General features: G+C 40.9%; 2 protein-coding genes across 6 annotated transcripts; both read right to left on the bottom strand.

The window, feature by feature from the left end:
* Positions 1–227: 227 nt before the first annotated feature.
* LOC123501453 (STE20-related kinase adapter protein alpha-like) lies at positions 228–12,812 on the bottom strand. Of its 5 annotated transcripts, none has more exons than XM_045250283.1 (9): positions 12,667–12,812; positions 11,412–11,478; positions 8,716–8,979; positions 7,348–7,566; positions 5,108–5,340; positions 4,494–4,665; positions 2,977–3,160; positions 1,934–2,182; positions 228–1,414 (listed from the first exon to the last, which is right to left on the bottom strand). In XM_045250283.1, the coding sequence occupies exons 3-9, from the start codon at positions 8,827–8,829 to the stop codon at positions 1,338–1,340; spliced, it is 1,248 nt and encodes a 415-aa protein (XP_045106218.1). In that variant the 5' UTR covers positions 8,830–8,979; positions 11,412–11,478; positions 12,667–12,812; the 3' UTR covers positions 228–1,337. The 5 variants fall into 5 exon arrangements, with proteins under 5 accessions (XP_045106218.1, XP_045106219.1, XP_045106220.1 ...); XM_045250284.1 differs by having other exon boundaries at positions 8,716–8,975; XM_045250285.1 differs by lacking the exon at positions 8,716–8,979 and having other exon boundaries at positions 12,667–12,811.
* Positions 12,813–13,600: 788 nt separating this feature from the next.
* On the bottom strand, positions 13,601–18,714 carry LOC123501222 (complex I intermediate-associated protein 30, mitochondrial-like). Its single transcript, XM_045249923.1, is given in 8 exon segments — positions 13,601–14,541; positions 14,805–14,970; positions 14,972–14,988; positions 15,332–15,394; positions 16,454–16,608; positions 17,207–17,327; positions 17,719–18,063; positions 18,466–18,714. Coding segments are annotated over 7 exon segments (1,074 nt in total). The 5' UTR covers positions 18,046–18,063; positions 18,466–18,714; the 3' UTR covers positions 13,601–14,316.
* Between the last annotated feature and the right edge of the window lie 987 nt (positions 18,715–19,701).

The following is a 19,701-nucleotide window of genomic DNA, read 5'->3' as shown; positions in this document are numbered from 1 at the left end:
CCTTCCATCACCTCCATGTGTCTACTGCCAGCCATGACCTGCTTCTTATTCATAGCTGGGGAATCTATCAAATCAATCACCTGTCCCCTCCTCCCTTCTTCCCCTTCCCCTCTTGGAACTTGCATGAAAATAGGTCTTTCTGTCACTCTGTCAATCACTCAAAATCAGTCACTGAATTTTGAGATGCATTTCTTATTCCTCTCTTCATGGTGTTTTGTTAATGTACACTCTCTCTCTCTCTCTCTCTCTCTCTCTCTCTCTCTCTCTCTCTCTCTCTCTGTCTATTACTATTTAAGCCTTGAGAGAAAGTGCTTTATCAAATTAATTCATTATTTAATCAGCTGTTTTATTTCAGTGACTATTCCTTGCTATTTCATGCTATTTTTTTTGTCATTCATGCCGTTTCATCTCCTTCATCACTTCTAGAGTATTGTGAGAGTATGTCTATCAGTCAACCATTCTGTTAATCAGTCATTCTATTTTGGTATCTATTCTTTGTGTCTCCTTTAACTATTTCTTACTAAACATACCCATTTTTCCCTCCTTTACTTCTTCAGATTTGTGAGGAAGTAAATCCATCTATCCATCCATCAATCACTACTTCCTTCTCATTTCCATATCTTGTACCTCTCTCAACTTTTTCTTACTAAACATAACCTTTTTCCTCTCCTTTCTTCTTGAGATTTGTGGGAAAGTAGCTCCATTTATCCATCCACCCATCCATCAATCACTACCTTCATTTTCATTTCCATAACTTATAGTCCACTCAATTGCTGCTTACCACATACATACATCCTTTCTTCCAACACTTCTCCAGCCTTGTGAGAAAGACGCTCTAGACATCTATTACTCCATCAAACTTAATCCTATTCTATCCATCTATATTCATCACCATATCCACAATCTTTTCTTCTCCAATTTAAACATCAATTCATTTATATTTGCCCTACAATTCCAAATCACCTACAACTTTTTCCTTCTTCTCAATCTGGACGTAAGGAAAAAATACCCAACACCTTTTCCTCTTCATTTAGCCATCAATCAATCAAGCAATCTTAATTCTTCACCATACGCACTCATAGTCATTCCCTTCCTTCACATAAGCAAGTCCACCCCTCATCACTCTCATTGAACCATCCCAGACTTCCCAACCACCACCACCACTACTGCTACCTTCTACATACAGCTCTGTGGGGACTTACTGGAAGGGAGTCAGGGAGAGAAAGGACCCATGCACACACACACTCGTAGCACTGTCTTAACCCAGCATCACTCTTCTGTCACTGCTACTACTACTGTTGATGATGATGGTGCTCCTGCTGGTAGGTTCTTAGTTTTTAGAAGTCCCAGGATACCTCATCATTTAAGCTGGTCTCCTCCAAGGTCTTCTCCAGGAGGTCAGGTATTACATCACCTGAAGGAGGAGGAGGAGGTAGATGAGTATATGTTGACTCTATAGTGTAACTTTCAAAGCCACATATCATTCAGTATTTCTTGAAGAAGGGGAAGAACGGGAAGGTAAATTATTTGAGTCTATGGCATATTTTCAAAGGTATATGACATGTATATTCTCTCCTGAAGAAGGGGCAGGAGGAAGATGGTAAGTGATGAATATATAGGATAACTTTCAAAGACGTGTAACATTATCAGAGAGAGAGAGAGAGAGAGAGAGAGAGAGAGAGAGAGAGAGAGAGAGAGAGAGAGAGAGAGAGAGAGAGAGAGAGAGAGAGAGAGAGAGAGAGAGAGAGAGAAAAAAAAAAAAGCCACAGAAAGAGCAACAAAAAAGCAAAATAAAAGAAGGAAGGAGAAACACACAAAATAAACTTCAGACCAACATACCCAAGAAGCAACAGAAAAAAGAGAGCACAAGGCATAAAAAAAAAAAAAAAAAAAAAAAAAAAACAAGACCCACAACAAGCATTTAGAACCTCACCAATATCAGTCTGCTGGTTCAAGGGGACAACAGGATGCAAGTACTGGGGGAGGGTGGTGTTAAACTTCCTCGTCTGCCTGATGAATGGGTGGCTGAGGAGGTCGCTAGCCAAGGGCCTTTCATCCGGGAAGCGAGCCAGTGCACGTGAGACGAAATCATGGGCGGAGGGAGTGAAGAGACGCTGAGTAATGGCAAGGCTGGTTAAGTTTCCACCAACGCTGCCACCTACACCTGAGTCTGTGGTCATTCCTGTGGGTTAGGGACGTGGTGAAGGTTGTTACTTGCTTTGGTGGTTTGCTGATTTTGATTTGTGTGTGTCTTGGTTTTGTTGTATAAAGGTGAAAGTAACACAAAGTAATAAAAAAAACAAAGACGAGCATTTTTTCTTTTATGTAAGAGGGGAAACAGGACAAGGGCGACAAAGAATGAAAAAATAAATAAATAAAAAGCCCATTTAGTTACCAGTCCCCTAGCAGGTCTGAAAGGGTTAGCCAAAAGAAAGGGATAAATGTCATGAAACCTTCCTCTTAAATGAAGTTGTTATTGTTGTTTTGGTGGTTTGTGTGTGTTTTGGTTTTGTTGTGGTGTGAAGGTGAAAGTGACACAAATTAATGAAAAGACATAGACATGCATTCTTTTTTTTTTTTTTTTTTTTGGTGAAAGAGAAACAGACCAAGGGCAACAAAAATCAATGATCAAAAAGACCCCCACTGAGATGCCAGTCCTCATTCAGGGTCAAGAGTTAGCCAAAGGAATGGGATAAATGTTTTGAAACTCATGACAATAGAACAGGAAATAAATAGACAAACACACACACACACACACACATACATAGTTTACACACACACACAATATTCATGATTTTAAGAAAAGCTGGACATTAGTAGATATGGAGCACACACACACATGCTCCTTTCCGTATGTTACAATTACAAATACAATTAGGTAAATACACACACACACACACACACACACACACACACACACACACACACACAAAACTACAACTAGGTAAATACAACTAGGTAAATACACACACACACCTTGTCCATTTTCAGTGGAGTGGATGGTGGAGGCATCGAAGAGGAAGGGGACACGGTCTTCAAGCTTTTCCAGCAGCATGAGTGTGGAGGGAATGTCTCGGTAAGGCACCTCACCATTCCCCAACTCACACACCGTGATGCCCACACTGTACACATCACTGTTCTCACTGTAGCCATGCAGGTCCTGGGGGAAGGCAGCAACATGGGAAGGAAAGGAGTTGGTATCTATTTATTTATCTATTTACCTTTTCTATGTAAGATTAGATTACATTAGGTTAACTCCTTCAGTACCATGACATATTTCCATATTCATTCTGGTTACAATTTGGTGATTTTATACAGCTTCAGAAACTCATGTTGGGGATTTTAATAATATAAACTGTGGCCATTAATCTTCTGCCCTCCATAGACCCTTCTTAATGTCAATAAAATCATCTAATCTAATCACAACCAAAACTCAAGGTGAAAATGCATCCTAGTACTGAAGAGGTTAAGGACAACTGGCCAAGGGCAACAAAAACAACTAAACAAGAAGATCCACTTAGATGCCACTCTCCGATGATAATACTTAATTGCACTACAAGGAGGCTTTCATTAATTCATTACCTGTATTATTCACAAGTAATGCATAAAACAGAAGTGAGGTTAATAATGAGTTGATATGATGAGACACTGGATTAAATTGCTTGTTTTTTTTTTTTTTACTGATTACATTTGACCATTAAGCAATCTACACTATTTACTAGTGATGGAGAGAGAGAGAGAGAGAGAGAGAGAGAGAGAGAGAGAGAGAGAGAGAGAGAGAGAGAGAGAGATATTGATTGAGTGAGTGAGTGAGTGAGTGAGTGAATGAATGAATGAGTGTGACATGAAGAGTGAGTGAGTTGGGGTAACGAGTGTGTGTGTGTGTGTGTGTGTATTTACCTAATTGTATTTACCTAATTGTAACATACGGGAAAAGAGCTATGCTCGTACTGTCCCGTCTCCATATCTACTAATGTCCAGCTTTTTCTTAAAATCATGAATATTCCTTGTGTTGACCACTTCCACGTCTAAACTATTCCATGCTTCCACCCTTCTATGAGGGATGTGTGTGTGTGTGTGTGTGTGTGTGTGTGTGTGTGTGTGTGTGTGTGTGTGTGTGTGTGTGTGTGTGTGTGTGTGTGTGTGTGTGTAATTCACTGTTTGATCTGCTGCAGTCTCTGACGAGACAGCCAGACGTTACCCTACGGAACGAGCTCAGAGCTCATTGTTTCTGATCTACGGATAGGCCTGAGACCAGACACACACCACACACCGGGACAAGTTCACAACTCCTCGATTTACATCCCGTACCTACTCACTGCTAGGTGAACAGGGGCTACACGTGAAAGGAGACACACCCAAATATCTCCACCCGGCCGGGGAATCGAACCCCGGTCCTCTAGCTTGTGAAGCCAGCGCTCTCACCACTGAGCTACCGGGCCGTGTGTGTGTGTGTGTGTGTGTGTGTGTGTGTGTGTGTGTGGGCGCCTCACCTGTGCAAGGAGCTCCGGACTGGCCCAATTAAGGTTGTAGCGTGCCTCAAGGGGGTAGCAGTGCACCGCTTTCTTCCAGTGGGTGCTGTCGTGGATGACGGTGCTGTGTCGCAGGCCGCTCAGCACCACGCGCCCTGAGTTATCAATGAGGATGTGGCTGCCTCGCACGGCCCTGGAGGAAGACTTCTGTTTATGAATTCTTTTTTATCTTATTTCATCATTCAACTATTTCTATTTATTTATACACATTTTGTCTTCATTTATGCATTTTGGTGCATAAGGAGGAGGAAATCACTAGAATAAAATGTTTTTGCTTATTTCATTTCATTTCCCTGTATTTCTTCTATTCATCTATTCTGTGTGTGTGTGTGTGTGTGTGTGTGTGTGTGTGTGTGTGTGTGTGTGTGTGTGTGTGTGTGTGCTGCCTTCTCACCAGCACACCAACATAAACAAAACACCAATGAATGAAACACTTGGAATGGAAGGAGGAGACAAAACAAATGGATCAACACACACAAGCAAGCACCAATACAAGTTACAAACTACCTAAAGTTGAAGCATATATATAAACAAACAGACAGACAGACACACACACACCACAACAAACACCGCACCTATGAATGATGCGTTTGGAGTGGAGGTAGGAGAGGCCCTGCAGCACCTCCTTGATCACCAGGGCCAGGGCAGGCTCCGGCAGGCCGTCACTGAAATGTGTGGCCACCAAGCGCGAAGCAGAGGTGAAGCCAAGCAGAGGCATCACCACCCACAGCTGCTGCGACACCGGGAATGATGCCAGGTAGTGGATGATGTTGCGGTGCCGGAGCTGTCTCACTGTCCGGATTTCTTGCTGTGGATGTAGTGCAGGTGAGTGATAGGGACAGATCTTACTATAGTCTGTTTATTCTAAATTTGCTCCTTGCTGAGGCTGGACTGGTGTGCTGAGCTGCCGACTACAAAGGCAACATCCCCAAGCGTGACTCGTATTCCAAAATTTTGCTCGTATCTTAAATTTAAAGTCACCAAATCATAGCTTGTATCTTAAAAACACTAGTATCTCAGGCAGCTCATATCTCAAGGCACCACTGTATTGCAAAAACACTCATATGAACCAAGCTCCTCATATCTGTGGACTTTGATAATTGTGGCAACATGACCCTTATTTCAAAAAGACTTGTTTCAGTGACGGGTTTTATGGGAGGTTTGATGGTTCTATTGGCAGATTATATTGATATCTACCTTATCAAAAGCAAAAACACTCTTACAAACAAAGTTCCTCATAACTGTGGACTTTGAAAAATAATGGACTTCAAAAATTGTGGCAACATAACCTATATTTCAAAAAGACTTTGTTTAAGTCATACATGTTTTTAAGAGAGGTTTGATGGATATACTGACAGATTAATATGATATCTACTTTATCAATAGCATAAAAACTTTTATGAAAAAGATTTCTTATCTCTGTGTACTTAAAAAAATAGTGGCCACATAACCTATATTTTTAAAAGACTATTATTTCAGTTACACAGGTTTTTAAGGGCAGTTTAATAGTTCTATTGACAGATTAAAATGATTTCAACATTATAGCTATACAGGCAACCCCCACTTAACGAAGGGGTTATGTTCCTAAAAACCCTTCGTTAAGCGAATTTTCGTTAAGCGAACCAATTATAACAAGCTTAACCCATGACTTGAGCTTCCATTGGAAGTAAACAAAGCGAGAGTGCATCATAGTACAATAAAAGGTTTAATGAAAGTAAAAATTATGAAGTTAAACATTTAAGCAGTTTAATTTAAGACTAAGTCATCATAATGTACACTAATGTATGTATGTAAGTAACGTTATAATGTTGATCTTAAATTTATGAAGGGAGAGTGGAGAGGGAAATACGCTAGCTGGCAACTTGTGGAATGTAAACAAAGGGCGCATCATTGTACCGCATACAAAACTTATGTACCACATTTCCACAAGGCTTTCCATTTTATCCATTGCAGAGTCATGAGTTCAGGTGGTTCTTTTAGATTGCAAGGAAGATATGATCTCACCAACCTTCTTAATAGAGTCTGCTGACTTGAAAATGGTAGACAGTAGATGGAGTCAAGCCATGGTGGGAAGCAATGCTATTAGTTTTCTCGCCTCTCTCGTGTCTGTGAATAACATCCAGCTTCACTTCGAGAGTAAGAGATTTCCTGGTCTTCTTAGCAATGCTAGGTGACATTGCAAGGCATTTTGGTGGCACGTACAGCGAGGGAAGACGAGCTGCTGCTGACGCTGTTAATGTTTTGAATTAGGGAGTGAGTGGTGCGCGTTTTGTCCACGAGAGGCGCTGGTGTATTCAAAAGCCTGTCGACTTGCGTGATACAACGGGGCTTTCAAACTTGGAAAAAATTACCTGGATAAAATTTTGTTGAAGCAAGTTTGGTGTTCGTTAAACGAGCAGATGGTAGTAAAAGGAAACCTTCATTGTAATGAAATTTCGTTGTGTGAACCTTCGTTAAGCGGGGGTTGCCTGTATACTGAAAAGACTCCTGTATCAGTCACACGGGTTTTTAAGGATAGTTACATGGTTCTATTTACATATTAATATGATAATGACTTTATTAATAGAATAAAAATTCTTACAAAAAAAAATTTATCATCTCTGTGGACTTTAGTTCCTGGGTCAGTCAGAGTCCAACTTATCGGGAAATCTGAGTTATTGAGATTCAACAGTAATACCTTTTCCTTTCCACATCACAGATTACAAACTATTTATCCTCTTTACCCTTTCAATAAAACACAAATTCTATTTTTAACACACACACACACACACACACACACACACACACACACACACACACACACACACAAACACACCTGTATCAGCTCAAACTCATCCTCACACTTGTCGAGCTCGTATATCTTGAGTGCCACCTGTACATTAGTGGGTTTGTGCCGTGCCAGCCACACAGTGCCACGGCCCCCACACACCGACCCCAGGGGACTCCACACCTCATAGCTATCACTATTGGATTCGAAGGACACCATGCTCGGAGACCGTAACTCCAGGGCAAAGCTCTCGGACTTAATGCGACTCTGAAAGGGGGAGAAAATGACAGAGAAAATGACAGCATTTAAGATATATTTAGTGGTGTTTGCTGATCGTACAAAGAGAATGTATTGCTGTATATTGTTTGAGTGGAAAGATTTTTACTACACAAATGTAGCAGAAAAAAATGATCATATGAAGAGATTATGTTGTAAGTAACTTGAATGAAAAGAAATAATCACACAAATGTTCACTAACTGTCCCAAACAAGATAATAAGCATCATACAAGGATATAGTATTGTTGTACCAAATCTGAACAAGCTCAGTATGTACATAGTGACATACACGGAAACACTAGATAGGAAAAAATGTAGGTCTTGTAAGTAATCATGCATATTAAGAGGCTGTAGTGATAAAATGTCCAGCCTTAAAAAAAAGTGGGAACTGGCTTAAGAAGGACTGCTCTGCCTCCCAATGCTTGCTGAGACATCCAGGGTAGACAACACTCACTCTCTCTTACTCTTACTCTCTATCTGTGTGTGTAAATTTGACCTCTCTGTGGCTCTCTCACACACACACACACACACACACACACACACACACACACACACACACACACTTCAAGCTAATGTGAACAAAACTTTATATGAGTAACTCTTGAGAATTTGTGAAAGATATTGATAGAAAAATATTTTTACTCTCTCTCTCTCTCTCACATATATACACACACAGACAGACATACTAAAACAGTTCAAATTCTACTTGTGGAGCAAAGAGTAACAGAACAACAACAACAACAACAACCAGGGAATAAATACAGTACAATGCAGAATACAAAATTAAAACAAGCAACAGCAAAACAACATGAACAATAATCATGACCATCACCAACACACACACACACACACACACACACACACACACACACACACACACACACACACACACACACACACACAAAATAACCTATAAAAAAAAAAAATAATAAATAAATAAATAAAAAAATAAATAAAAATAAAACACACACACACACACACACAAAACACTGCATTAACTACCAGCAAGCAGCAAAGAACAAGAACAAGATCAAGAATGCCAACACAAGACAAGTACACCAATACTACAACACAAGATCATGCCGTGCTGCTAACAGACACAGGAACACTCAGCCAGGAGGGGGCTTGCCGGGGCTTACGAGGGGCTGGTAGGTCGTGTCAGTGTGGCCCAGTCGAACATCCACACGTACATCCGGGGAGACCGCCAGACTGGCTATGCGGGAGCAGGCACACGGACATTCAAGGCACGACATCACACACACCGCGGCACAAAATGGACGTAACGATGAGAGTTTCTTTCCTTCCTGTGTCTATAGATTCCTTTCGTTTTTTTTTCTGTCTTTCTCTCGGTTTTATTTTTTCTTTCTAGTGTTACACCTTTCTTCTCCTCCTCCTCAGTCTGCCTGCCACGGGAAACAATAGCTGTATGTATGTGTAAGAGTAGTATTGTGTGTGTGTGTGTGTATATGTGTGTTTCCTCTTTCAATCTCACACATGTTATATAGACGGAAAAATTGACAACAACAACAGTAACTATTTTCAAGTCACTGAGCAATTGTGAGTATGCATTTTGTTTTTCAATCTCATACATAATATAGTTGAGAACCTGACAACACTAACAGCAATTTGTAGGAAAGTCACTCAGTAAAGGTATGATGTAGTATGCTTATGTCCTTTTTCCAGACTAAATAAAGTTGGACAGTCTAGAAATCATGTAAGTTTCTTCCTCCTGCGCTGAATTCTCTTATACTGGCACAAGGAAATAAGAAGAGCAACAACGTACATGAAGGTTCTCCAGAAGGTGTAGCATTTGTCCCTGTCCTTCACTAAACTCGCACATACATTTCACAGGTTTCAGTGGAAGTTACTGGCATTTTCATGGATGTTTCTGTGATGGTTTCAATAGTTTGACAGGCTCGAGTGAACATTACTATGATCAAAAGTGGTTTTAAAGATGGTTTAATATAGATTCTCCATCAATGAGAAATGGTAATGACAGTTTGACAGGCTTGAGTCAAAGATATTAGGTAGATAGAACCTTCAAGTGTGATATCAGATATTTTAATATAGATAGCTTAATATAGATTCTCCACCATCTATGAGAAAAACACCCATGAAAACCTGGCTGTTCATCTGTGCCATCTCTGAGAGAAGTCCTCATAAGAGAACACAGAGTCTCAAGAGAAGGGCCCTGGACTTCTTCTGTGGCAGTGGAATTATGTACTGCACTAAGAAGCTGTGTACTGGGGTGGGCCAGCTGAGGGCATGCAGTAACTCTAACACATTGGACAAGGTATACACACACTTAAGGTTCACAGTGCACTGAAATTAATCTATAAAAACTACATCTATCCACACGACTTTGGAACGACTTGACTTACTCTCATGAATGCAGAGGCACAGACACGGCCCAGAGTCATATCATACATCACACTCACTCCTGCAGTCTTTCCATCTGTCTCAAGGCCTCTGGTGCTGACACTCTCAAAGCCTGACAAGTGATACATTCTTACCAAATCTGAGAACTTGCAACTGAGGGAAAGACATGGGAGGGAGTGTGTTGTGTTACTGAATCTCCAGCCAGGACTGTACCTCATCATAGCACCTAGGCACTGGCACTGGGATACAGGCACAAGACACTATGTACCCAGCAGCTGCCTACACCCTACTGGTACCATATGCCTAAGAAGCAGACCTACGCAGCTTGGCCTAACAACATGGATGCTGGACAGGTACCAAAGCTGACGTGGTTTGGGTGTGGTGACATACACTGCCTGGCTGGCCGAGGGTAAGAGTGTTCCTGAGAGGTGAGGAGGGAGGCTTGGTGGCGGCCGTCATGCTGGTGTCACTTTGGCCTCCTTGGGACCAGGGAACACCAGCGGAAGGAAGATAAGGTTGGGTGGATCTGAGAACTGTGTTTATACTTGATGGAAAATGTGGAAAATGTAAATAAAAGTGGAAAAAACAGGGAGTGGCATGTGTAGGACCACTGGATTCTTGCAGCTTCATTTATGTAGTCTAAAAAAATCTTACTACTGTCTATAAATGTTCAGTTTATTAATGTTGAGGCTGTAGATTAGATATAATGGTGTTTTCTGTCATGATCAGAGAATGCAAAAAATTCACATATCTAAGTATAATCTTTAAAAGGTTCATCCTCAAACAACATACAAAGAAAAATTAAATGAAAGTAAAAGTCAATGAGTTTTAAATTTTGTGAATGACTCTCAACATTTTTTGGGATGAATAACTACCTCCTAATACACTTACATTTCCACTAAAGTCTCTTGAATATAATTCTGACATGGAGAAAGCAAAAAAATAAATGAGCCTCCTATTCTCTCTTTTCTTTCCTTTCGACACAAACAACTCAGTGCTCTGAATGAAAGATGGACACACAACAGCAGTGATAGAATCATGGAACACAACTCGCTGGCAAGTCACAACACATCAGTACACCAAGACACACTGGAACTCAACATGAAGAGCAAGAGTTGGGAGGAGGCATCTGTGAGTATTAGTGTCCTTCCCATCCCACCCCTCTTGCCTACCACTTAGGGAACACAGAGGCTGGCAGGGTTGATGGGAACACGAAACACTGCAACACGTAAACTGAATCAATATAAACGACGGGGAAGAGAAAGGAAGTTACCGTTTAAGACAGGAAACGCGTGAGAATAGTGATGATAGTAAATGCATAATATGTGGTAGCTTAGGATGACGCTGAAAAGAAAATAATAGTAATAGTAGCATTAGTGAATTCCCGCCTCTGATAATACATAGACAGATGGACGGACTGACAGACATCCACATCTACCCACACCCTCACACTCACCTACATCCTCCTGCTGGCCATCTCTCCTAGTTTGTTGTTGCTTCTCTCTGTGTATGTTGGCTCCCTCCTGCAGAAATATGTAAGGAAATCAAGTGAGTAAATCAAGTGAGCAAATAAAGTAAGAAGGAAATCAAGTAAATAAATCAAGTAATAAGGAAATCAAGTGAGAGAGAGAGAGAGAGAGAGAGAGAGAGAGAGAGAGAGAGAGAGAGAGAGAGAGAGAGAGAGAGAGAGAGAGAAAGTATAGCTGTATAACAAGCCCAACCAAAATAAATCAAGTAATTCAAATAAGCTTCCCGGTATTGCTATTAGAACCTTCACTGCAATTTTACCCATATTCTACACCTTTTTTGAGACTGGTTTGCATGGGGAGGTAACGAAGAAAGGAGCCCATGTTTTTCTTTTTTTTTTTTTATCTAAACGGCAATACATAATCTTACATACAAGACAATCATTATCTCGGCTCCATTGCATTGATTTTCTTCACCCCACTGCTAAGACATAACGGTATAATTTTTTCAGACATTTCGTTTGGTTAGGTTTACATTTAAAAAAAAAATAATAATAAAATAAAACAATAAAAAAATCCAGAAAACGTAATATTAAGTAAAATTCCTGTAGATTTTTTAAACGCTCATATTTCACTGCGTTCTCATATCCCCCCCCACCCAACCCTCCCGATTTCCCACATGCCTATAATCTCTTCAGTACCATGACGCATTTTCATATTCATTCTGGTGACTATTTGGTGGTTTTATACAGCTTCAGAAACTCATGTGGGGGATTAAAATAGTGAAGACTGTGGCCAATAATGTTTTGACCTCCATAGACCCTTCCTAATGTCAATAAAATGGTCTACTGGTACACAAATCTCAAGGTAAAAATGTGTTCCAGTACTGAAGGGGTTATGCTTGTTTGGGGTAAAGGGAAAAGGGAGGGGGAGGAAATCGAGGGTGCGGGTGGGGAAGGACACGGAGGGTATCATAAAACAATAACTATAACAACATATCATACTTACAACACACTTTCTTCTATTAACTCCTCCTCCTTCTACTACTACTACTACTACCACCACCACTACTACACAACGCCCAGCACCCGACCACAACAAACATCAGCTGGTCACCTCGCTCACTTCACTCCCGTACTTCCCACTCCTCACATCAGACTGACAGGAAGTGGCCGGGCTTTATCACTGCGCACCACACACCTTCCTCACTCTCAATAACAACACACACGCACAAAAAAAGCTTACCGAGATACGAGGGGGAAGAACAAGGCCAAGGGAAGGGAAGGTCAGGATCCGGGGCGTTGTTATTGTTGATTGAGCGACTCGGCAACTCTGTATGTGGGTGGTTTTGGCGGTAAATTTCGTCTTTTTAACGGCGCTTCTATTTATTTTCCCCTTATGCTAGTTTTATTGGGAGTAATTCTTGTTTTTTTAGACTCTTAGTTGATTTGGTTACTTCTGTTTTTAAATATATGTGTAAGTTTTGAGTTTTATCTTATTTTCTGTCTTTCCACCATCCTAGCTTTCATTTCACAAACAGTTAATTCTCCCTTCCCTAATCTATAATTTAGACGTCAATGCATTAATCAACATTCGTTCCTGTTCAACTTGCCAATCAGCAAAGATAAATGAACAAATTGCGAGCTGTGAAGGACGGCACGGGTTTGTCCTTCCTGGCTCACCTTACCGGGCGTGACGCATCCAACACTTTTCTTACTACCGCACGACCATGGATATCAGAGAGAGAGAGAGAGAGAGAGAGAGAGAGAGAGAGAGAGAGAGAGAGAGAGAGAGAACATCAATTTTTCAAGTTTGACTATTTTTTGTTACTACTACTACTACTGCTATTTTCCTTCATTTACTATTTTTTCCTTTTACAATTATTCTTTTATTTTTACTTCTATTACTAATAAATTCCTCTTCCTCTGTTATTATTAATACATTCATATATTTCTCTCTTCATAAACCTTAAACACTTTCTTATTGTCCTCCTCTACTCATCATATTCCTCTCTCATTTCTCATACTCCAAGTTTAGAGGATTCACCACATCTTACACTAACTTAAAGCTGATCTCTTCATTCATCTTTCATTTTACTCCATCTTATTTAAAGAGACTGGCTATGGGAGAAGTCAAAGAAGTGTAGAGGCTGATCTATAGGCACAAGGAAAGGCAATGATGCAAATAGCTGCAGTGTATTTCATAGTAGGCTCTGTACAAATGTCACCTCACCTGTGTCTTACCTCTACCTTGCTATTTTTTTGATAACTTTAATTTTGACAGCATAGGGATTGGCACCTTTAGTGAGCCTTTCTTTTTATGACCTTTGTTGCCCGCAGCCAACCACTCTCTACATAAAAACTGATAAATAGATAAAATAAAAATACATAATAGTCTCTCTTAAGCATCACAGTGGCTTGCCGCAACACACTCCCCTTTCAAAACCAAAAGAGTGTGTATGACGTTGTTAAAAGGTTGAAAGCACTGCTGTATATTTCCCTCATGTGATACAATTATTCATCTCTTAACTGTGTAGATGGAAATTTTGGTGTGAGATCTATTATTATTTATTAGTGATGTGGGCATTAACCTCAACCCATTTATGATTCACCGGCTGTATTACCATTACTATTATTTCTTATTTATGTTCATTTTCATCCAACTTTGCTTCTTTTTTTATTTACATTGCAGAAGTGAGAACTAATTGGACTGATAGAGGTAAACCACATTCCATTCCTGAGAGAGAGAGAGAAAGAAAACTTTAACATAATCACACCTTACCATGGCACTGCACCACAAGAGGCAAAACAGCACATACAAAAACAAGAATCTCAACAAGTTACACTTATATACAAACACCAAGGGGCCAGCACACCCACCTAGCACCTCAGCCCCTCACGGTGTAATCATGAACCTCTCCTGCTGGTACATCTCATAGGCAAACTCCTCAACGTGGCCCGGATCATTGTACACACCGATGTAGTCGATCTCAAGGCGGAAAGGTGCATTGGAACGGTCGCCAGAGGAAATGCCAAGAGACACCACTTTACCCAGAGGTATGGGGGCCTGTTTGTCCTGTATCCTCCCCTTGCTGCTCAGAAAGAACTTGGAGAAGGGGATCTGTGGAAAGGACAAGGAAGAGAGTGTTGTTAATGCTGCTACTCTAATCATATGATAATTTTGTCAGTTTTCTACAGCTTTAGAAACATACGTTGGGATTACAATAGTAAAGACTCTGGCCATTAATATTTTGACTATACTATACCTAATGCAAATAAAAATGTCTAATTACACCCAAAAATCAAGGTATAATTACATCTTGGAATTGAAGGCGTTAACATTCCTAACCTCAACACACCACCATCACCACCACCACTCCTCACCCGGGTCAGCTGCCAGTGTGGGCCGCCGCGGGTGTACAGGGGGTAGGAGTACATATCGTTCCACATGACATCGAAGTAGCCGGCACAGCTGAGGTTGAGCATGTAGGTGCGGCCGTCCCCTCGCAGCCGGATCTCTAAAGTATTGTAGTCTGCCCAGTCCAGGTACATCTCTCTTGAATGATTTCTGGGGTGAATGGAAGATGGTTAGGTGTTGGTAGGGTGTTGCTGTTGTGTTGTTGTTGTTGTTGTTGTTGTTGTTGGTGGTGGTGGTGGTGGTGGTGGTGGTGATCTATTGTGTAGTAGGTTTGTTTTACTATTTCTGTTGTTGCTTTGTTCTTATTCATTTGTTGTGAGTGTTGTTTGTTTAGGTTTGTTTTCTATGTGGTAGGTTTGTAAATTTTGTTGCTTTTTAATTTGTTTGATCTATTGTGAGGTTTGTTTTGTGTTACTTGTGGTACATTTGTCAATTTTTGCTCGAGTTCTAGTTAGAGTGAGTCATTACAGGGTGCGGCAGGGGCAATACTCACCCTGGGCCTGATGGACTTCATGTTGCAGTAGCCAGCTCTCTTCACCCTGCCGTCCTTGGGGGGCTGTGTGACGGAGTAGGAGGAGGAGGAGGAGGAGGAGGAGGAGGAGGAGGAGGAGGAGGAGGAATAAGGCAATCAGCAGTGTTGGTGTTGGCCAGGCAGGAGATTGATTGATGAATTTATGCAATTTTGTAACATTAAGACCACCTAGGGCCCCAATAAATGAAGAGAATAATACAGTGAAAAGAATGATAGATATAAAGGTATGAGAAAAAAAGTCAAATATGAAATTAAAAATATTGGGCCAAATTTTGGAATGTTACAAGGAGAAAGATAAACCATCAGTGGAGACGAGAGAAAAAAAAAAAATATGGATGAAAGCTGTTGAACTATTAGAAGTAGAGGATGGACATGAAAAATTACCCATAGAAAAATTGCAGTAAAATAAAATTACCTTAATTTATGAGGAGAAAAAAGTTAAAGAGAAAGGAGAAATTTCAATGCATGAACCACGGAGAGAGACAGAAAGATAAATAAAACTTCTAAAATGGTGATCAATCTAGTTAATCACATTTATACCAAAGATCTGATAGAAGAATAAGACACACAGCAAAGTCATCTATAAAATAAACTGAAAGGTGAATATTACTAAAACGGACATTATTTCTAACCCCATAAAGAAAAAAAATGTTAAAGAAGAAATAAAGAAAGATGGAAGGAAAAAAATGAAAGAAGAAAAGGAAATAGAGAAAAAGGAAAATAAGAAAAAATTGAATAAAGGAAAGGAAAGATGGCAGACAAGAAAGAAAGAATGAAAGAAAAGCAGGATGACAGAAATAAATAGAGAAAAGAGGAAAGAAAAATAAAGAAAAGAGAAAATACAGAAAAAGCTAAAAAAAAGACAAAAAAATAAAGAAATAAAAAAAGAAAAGAAAAAATAAAGAAAAAGCTAAAAAAAGAAATCAAAGAAAGAAAAAACAGAAAATAAAAAGAAAGAGAAAAAAAGAAAAATTAAAGAACTAAAAAAAAAAAGAAAAAAAAAAAAAAAAAAAAAAAAAGACAATCACACCAAAACAAACCACAAATCCATCACCCCACACACCACATCATCGCAAAGCTTACATCAACACACAGCTGGCCAGAGAAGAGACCATGACAGCCAGGAGAGAGTGTGAGATCTGCTGTGCTGCGTCCCTCGTTGTGGTCGCTGTCACAGGTCACCACCCACTGGTCCAGCGCCTCCTTACTGTTCAGCACCCACACCTTATCCATGTCTCCTGCAGCCGAAGGAAGGAGAACAAGGGGTATTGACAAGAAGGGGGTTGCCAGGGATGGGTTGGGGGAATTTTCAGTGGGTATAGAAATCAGTGGTGTTGAGGTGGGTGTTTTTCAGTGGGTCTAAAAGCAAGTGTTGAGGGAGTGTTTTTCAGTGGGTATAGAAGTCAGTGGTGTTGAAGTGGGTGTTTTTTTCAGTGTGTATAGAAATATATGGTCCTGAGGTGGGTGTTTTTCAATGGGTATAGGAATCAGTGGTGTTGAGGTGGGATTCTTGGGTCTGTATAGAAATGAGTGGTGTTGAGATGGGTGTTTTTCAGTGGGCATAGAAATTAGTGGTGTTGAGATGGGTGTTTTTCAGTGGGTATAGAAATTAGTGGTGTTGAGGTGGGTGTTTTTCAATGGGTATGGATAGAAATGAGTGGTGTTGAATCTTGGGTGTTTCTTAGCTGTGAGTTGCAGTGTTATGGGTGTGTTTTTGAGAGAGAGAGAGAGAGAGAGAGAGAGAGAGAGAGAGAGAGAGAGAGAGAGAGAGAGAGAGAGAGAGAGAGAGAGAGAGAGAGAGAGAGAGAGAGAGATCTAACTCATCCTACCACTCACCTGGCCTGACAAAAATAGGATCCATGGTAAACTTCTCATCCACCTCCTCCCTCCACTTGGACATCTCCTCCCTCAGCTCCTTCAGGCCATCACGGATCAGCTCCTTACGACTTTTTTTGATCTGGTGGAAAGAGAGAGAGAGAGAGAGAGAGAGAGAGAGAGAGAGAGAGAGAGAGAGAGAGAGAGAGAGAGAGAGAGAGAGAGAGAAAGTATGTTATTTTATGGGAGAGGAGAAGTGTGATGTAAAAAGATTGAGTGCATGGAAGAGGATTATTTTGAGAATGAGAACAAAAGGAAAGAGAGAGAGTTAAGTATGAGAAATATAAAGACAGAGAGAGAGAGAGAGAGAGAGAGAGAGAGAGAGAGAGAGAGAGAGAGAGAGAGAGAGAGATATAACAACAAAGATAGATAGAGAGTGAATACCACAAAGTAAGCAAATAAAAAAAAAAAAAACTATGCATACATAAAACAACTAGCAAACACACACACACACACACTAACACGCCTCTCACCTCCTTGCCGTATCCTCCTTTCGGCTCTCTCTCCCAGAACATGTGATGGGTAGCTGTGGTACTGATCCCTCTCCCCACAAAATCACCACAGCCACACCCCTGCCACACCCAGCCCCTCATCCCTCCCAGCCTCCTCCCAGCACTTAATACAGGTGATACACTACAAACATTCATGGTGTGTGCTGTTCTGAGGAGCTGCGGGGATGGATTAGTGGGTGGCATGGGTGAGGGGGTGTACACGGTGAGGCTAGGGCACTGTGGAAAGTGGTGGGGGCGCAGGAAGGCTCGGCACCCTCCCTGCAGCCTTACCCATGGGTTAAGCCACATCCTGTCACTTCCTCATGGCTGTAAAGGGAAAGTTGTTGTAGTGAAATGCTTGTAAATGGTACGCTTAAATTTCTCTACCATCACCACCACCATCGCTAGAACTACTACTCCACTAGCATCACCATTACTACTACTACCACCACTCCACCATCATCACCATTAATAATATTACTCCAACATCACCATTACTACTACTACTACTATTACTCCTATGACCAATGTATCTAAATTCCCTACCATACCAGCACCACCACTACCTTACTACCTCTACCAACGTGTAAGCCCACCACCACCACCACCATACCACTAGACCTAACTAACCCAAAACACACACACACACACACACACTTTAGCAAACAGAAAAGAAAAACTGAATCACAATATGAACACAATCAAAACTGTAAACACTAGACCACTTACCTTACATAAAACTGGACGGCTGCAGCACACACACACACACACACACACACACACACACACACACACACACACGAATAAATTAGCAAGTAGATTAATTCAGTGTTAAATAAGTGTAGCAGGTGACAATGGGGCAGGTGTATTAATTAGTGTAGTGTTGAGGGAGGCACAGTTGAGGTGAACCGGGGTTTGTTATTGTCTGCGCGGTGAACGAACGGTGAGCATTGACTGAGTGCGCGATGTCTAATAATAATGTGTTCCCTAATGTAAAGATCACGAAACTCATTATTATTGAGGTTAATGCTTACTACTAGTCATTGCCAGTAACTCATGACACATTGTAATAGTATAGGTACTCGCTATGACACCGCACATTAGGTTTATGATTTTTTTTTTTTTTTTTCGTGGGGTGGGTGGAGGTCAGTGGAGGCTGGAGGACGGGCACTAACACGTCACTTACAATAGCGGGAAATTTAAGTTGTGCCTCGCTTTCCTGGTGTGTGGAGTGTGCTGTGGTCTCAGGGATAGCGACATATGATTTGAGTTTAGACTATAGACTCAGTACAGTCAGTTCACTACTTCATGAAATTGTTTTCTTTCCTATATTTTTAACAAAAGTGACACACACACACACACACACAATATTTTTTTCCATGGCAGCTGTCATTGGCTACATGTGTATCTCATCTACTTCGATCCCTTCTGCTACCCCACTTCCCGTTTCTCTTCCCCACCCCGCATACTTCTTAAACCTTCTTAATTCATCCCCCACCTTAAATACATGTATAACCATAAACTGCCGCTAGGCCTCTGCCATCAGTCATAATGCCAAGAAAAGTATTTTGCTGAAGGGACAATTTGGCATGCACACTATTATGGACGTCTTGTGTGTGTGTGTGTGTGTGTGTGGTGAGTGGAAAGGTGTGTTATAATTGTATACCAGTCAGGCACTCTTTTGGATGCGGTTTAGTCTTCGATTTCGCTATAACTATTGCAATGTCGTATTTCCTCTGCTCTCATTAGTGAAGGCTTCGTATGTGTGTGTGTGTGTGTGTGTGTGTGTGTGTGTGTGTGTGTGTGTGTGTGTGTGTGTGTGTGTGTAAAGCTCACCAGCAATGTTAATTAGCCATCTCAGTAACAGGCTACGTGACTCGTGAGGATGTTGTTCGAGGTGAGGATTGAATACTTGTGATGATTTAATTTGATCGCAATCGTCACAGTGACCAGAGGAAGACAACT

Source organism: Portunus trituberculatus, chromosome 9, assembly GCF_017591435.1.
Source record: "Portunus trituberculatus isolate SZX2019 chromosome 9, ASM1759143v1, whole genome shotgun sequence".
Taxonomy (NCBI): Eukaryota; Metazoa; Arthropoda; class Malacostraca; order Decapoda; family Portunidae; genus Portunus; species Portunus trituberculatus.
Note: the sequence above shows the minus strand (reverse complement) of the source record. Positions and strands in the feature narration are given on the sequence as shown.

Excerpts from the sequence above, each read along its gene's own strand:
- LOC123501453 (XM_045250283.1), bottom strand. The coding sequence starts at position 8,829 with ATGTCGTGCCTTGAATGTCCGTGTGCCTGCTCCCGCATAGCCAGTCTG. Across the intron at positions 5,341-7,347 it reads ATGAGTTTGAGCTGATACAG|CAAGAAATCCGGACAGTGAG; the intron begins GTGTGTTTGTGT and ends CTACATCCACAG. Across the intron at positions 2,183-2,976 it reads CTCCACTGAAAATGGACAAG|GAATGACCACAGACTCAGGT; the intron begins GTGTGTGTGTGT and ends CCTAACCCACAG.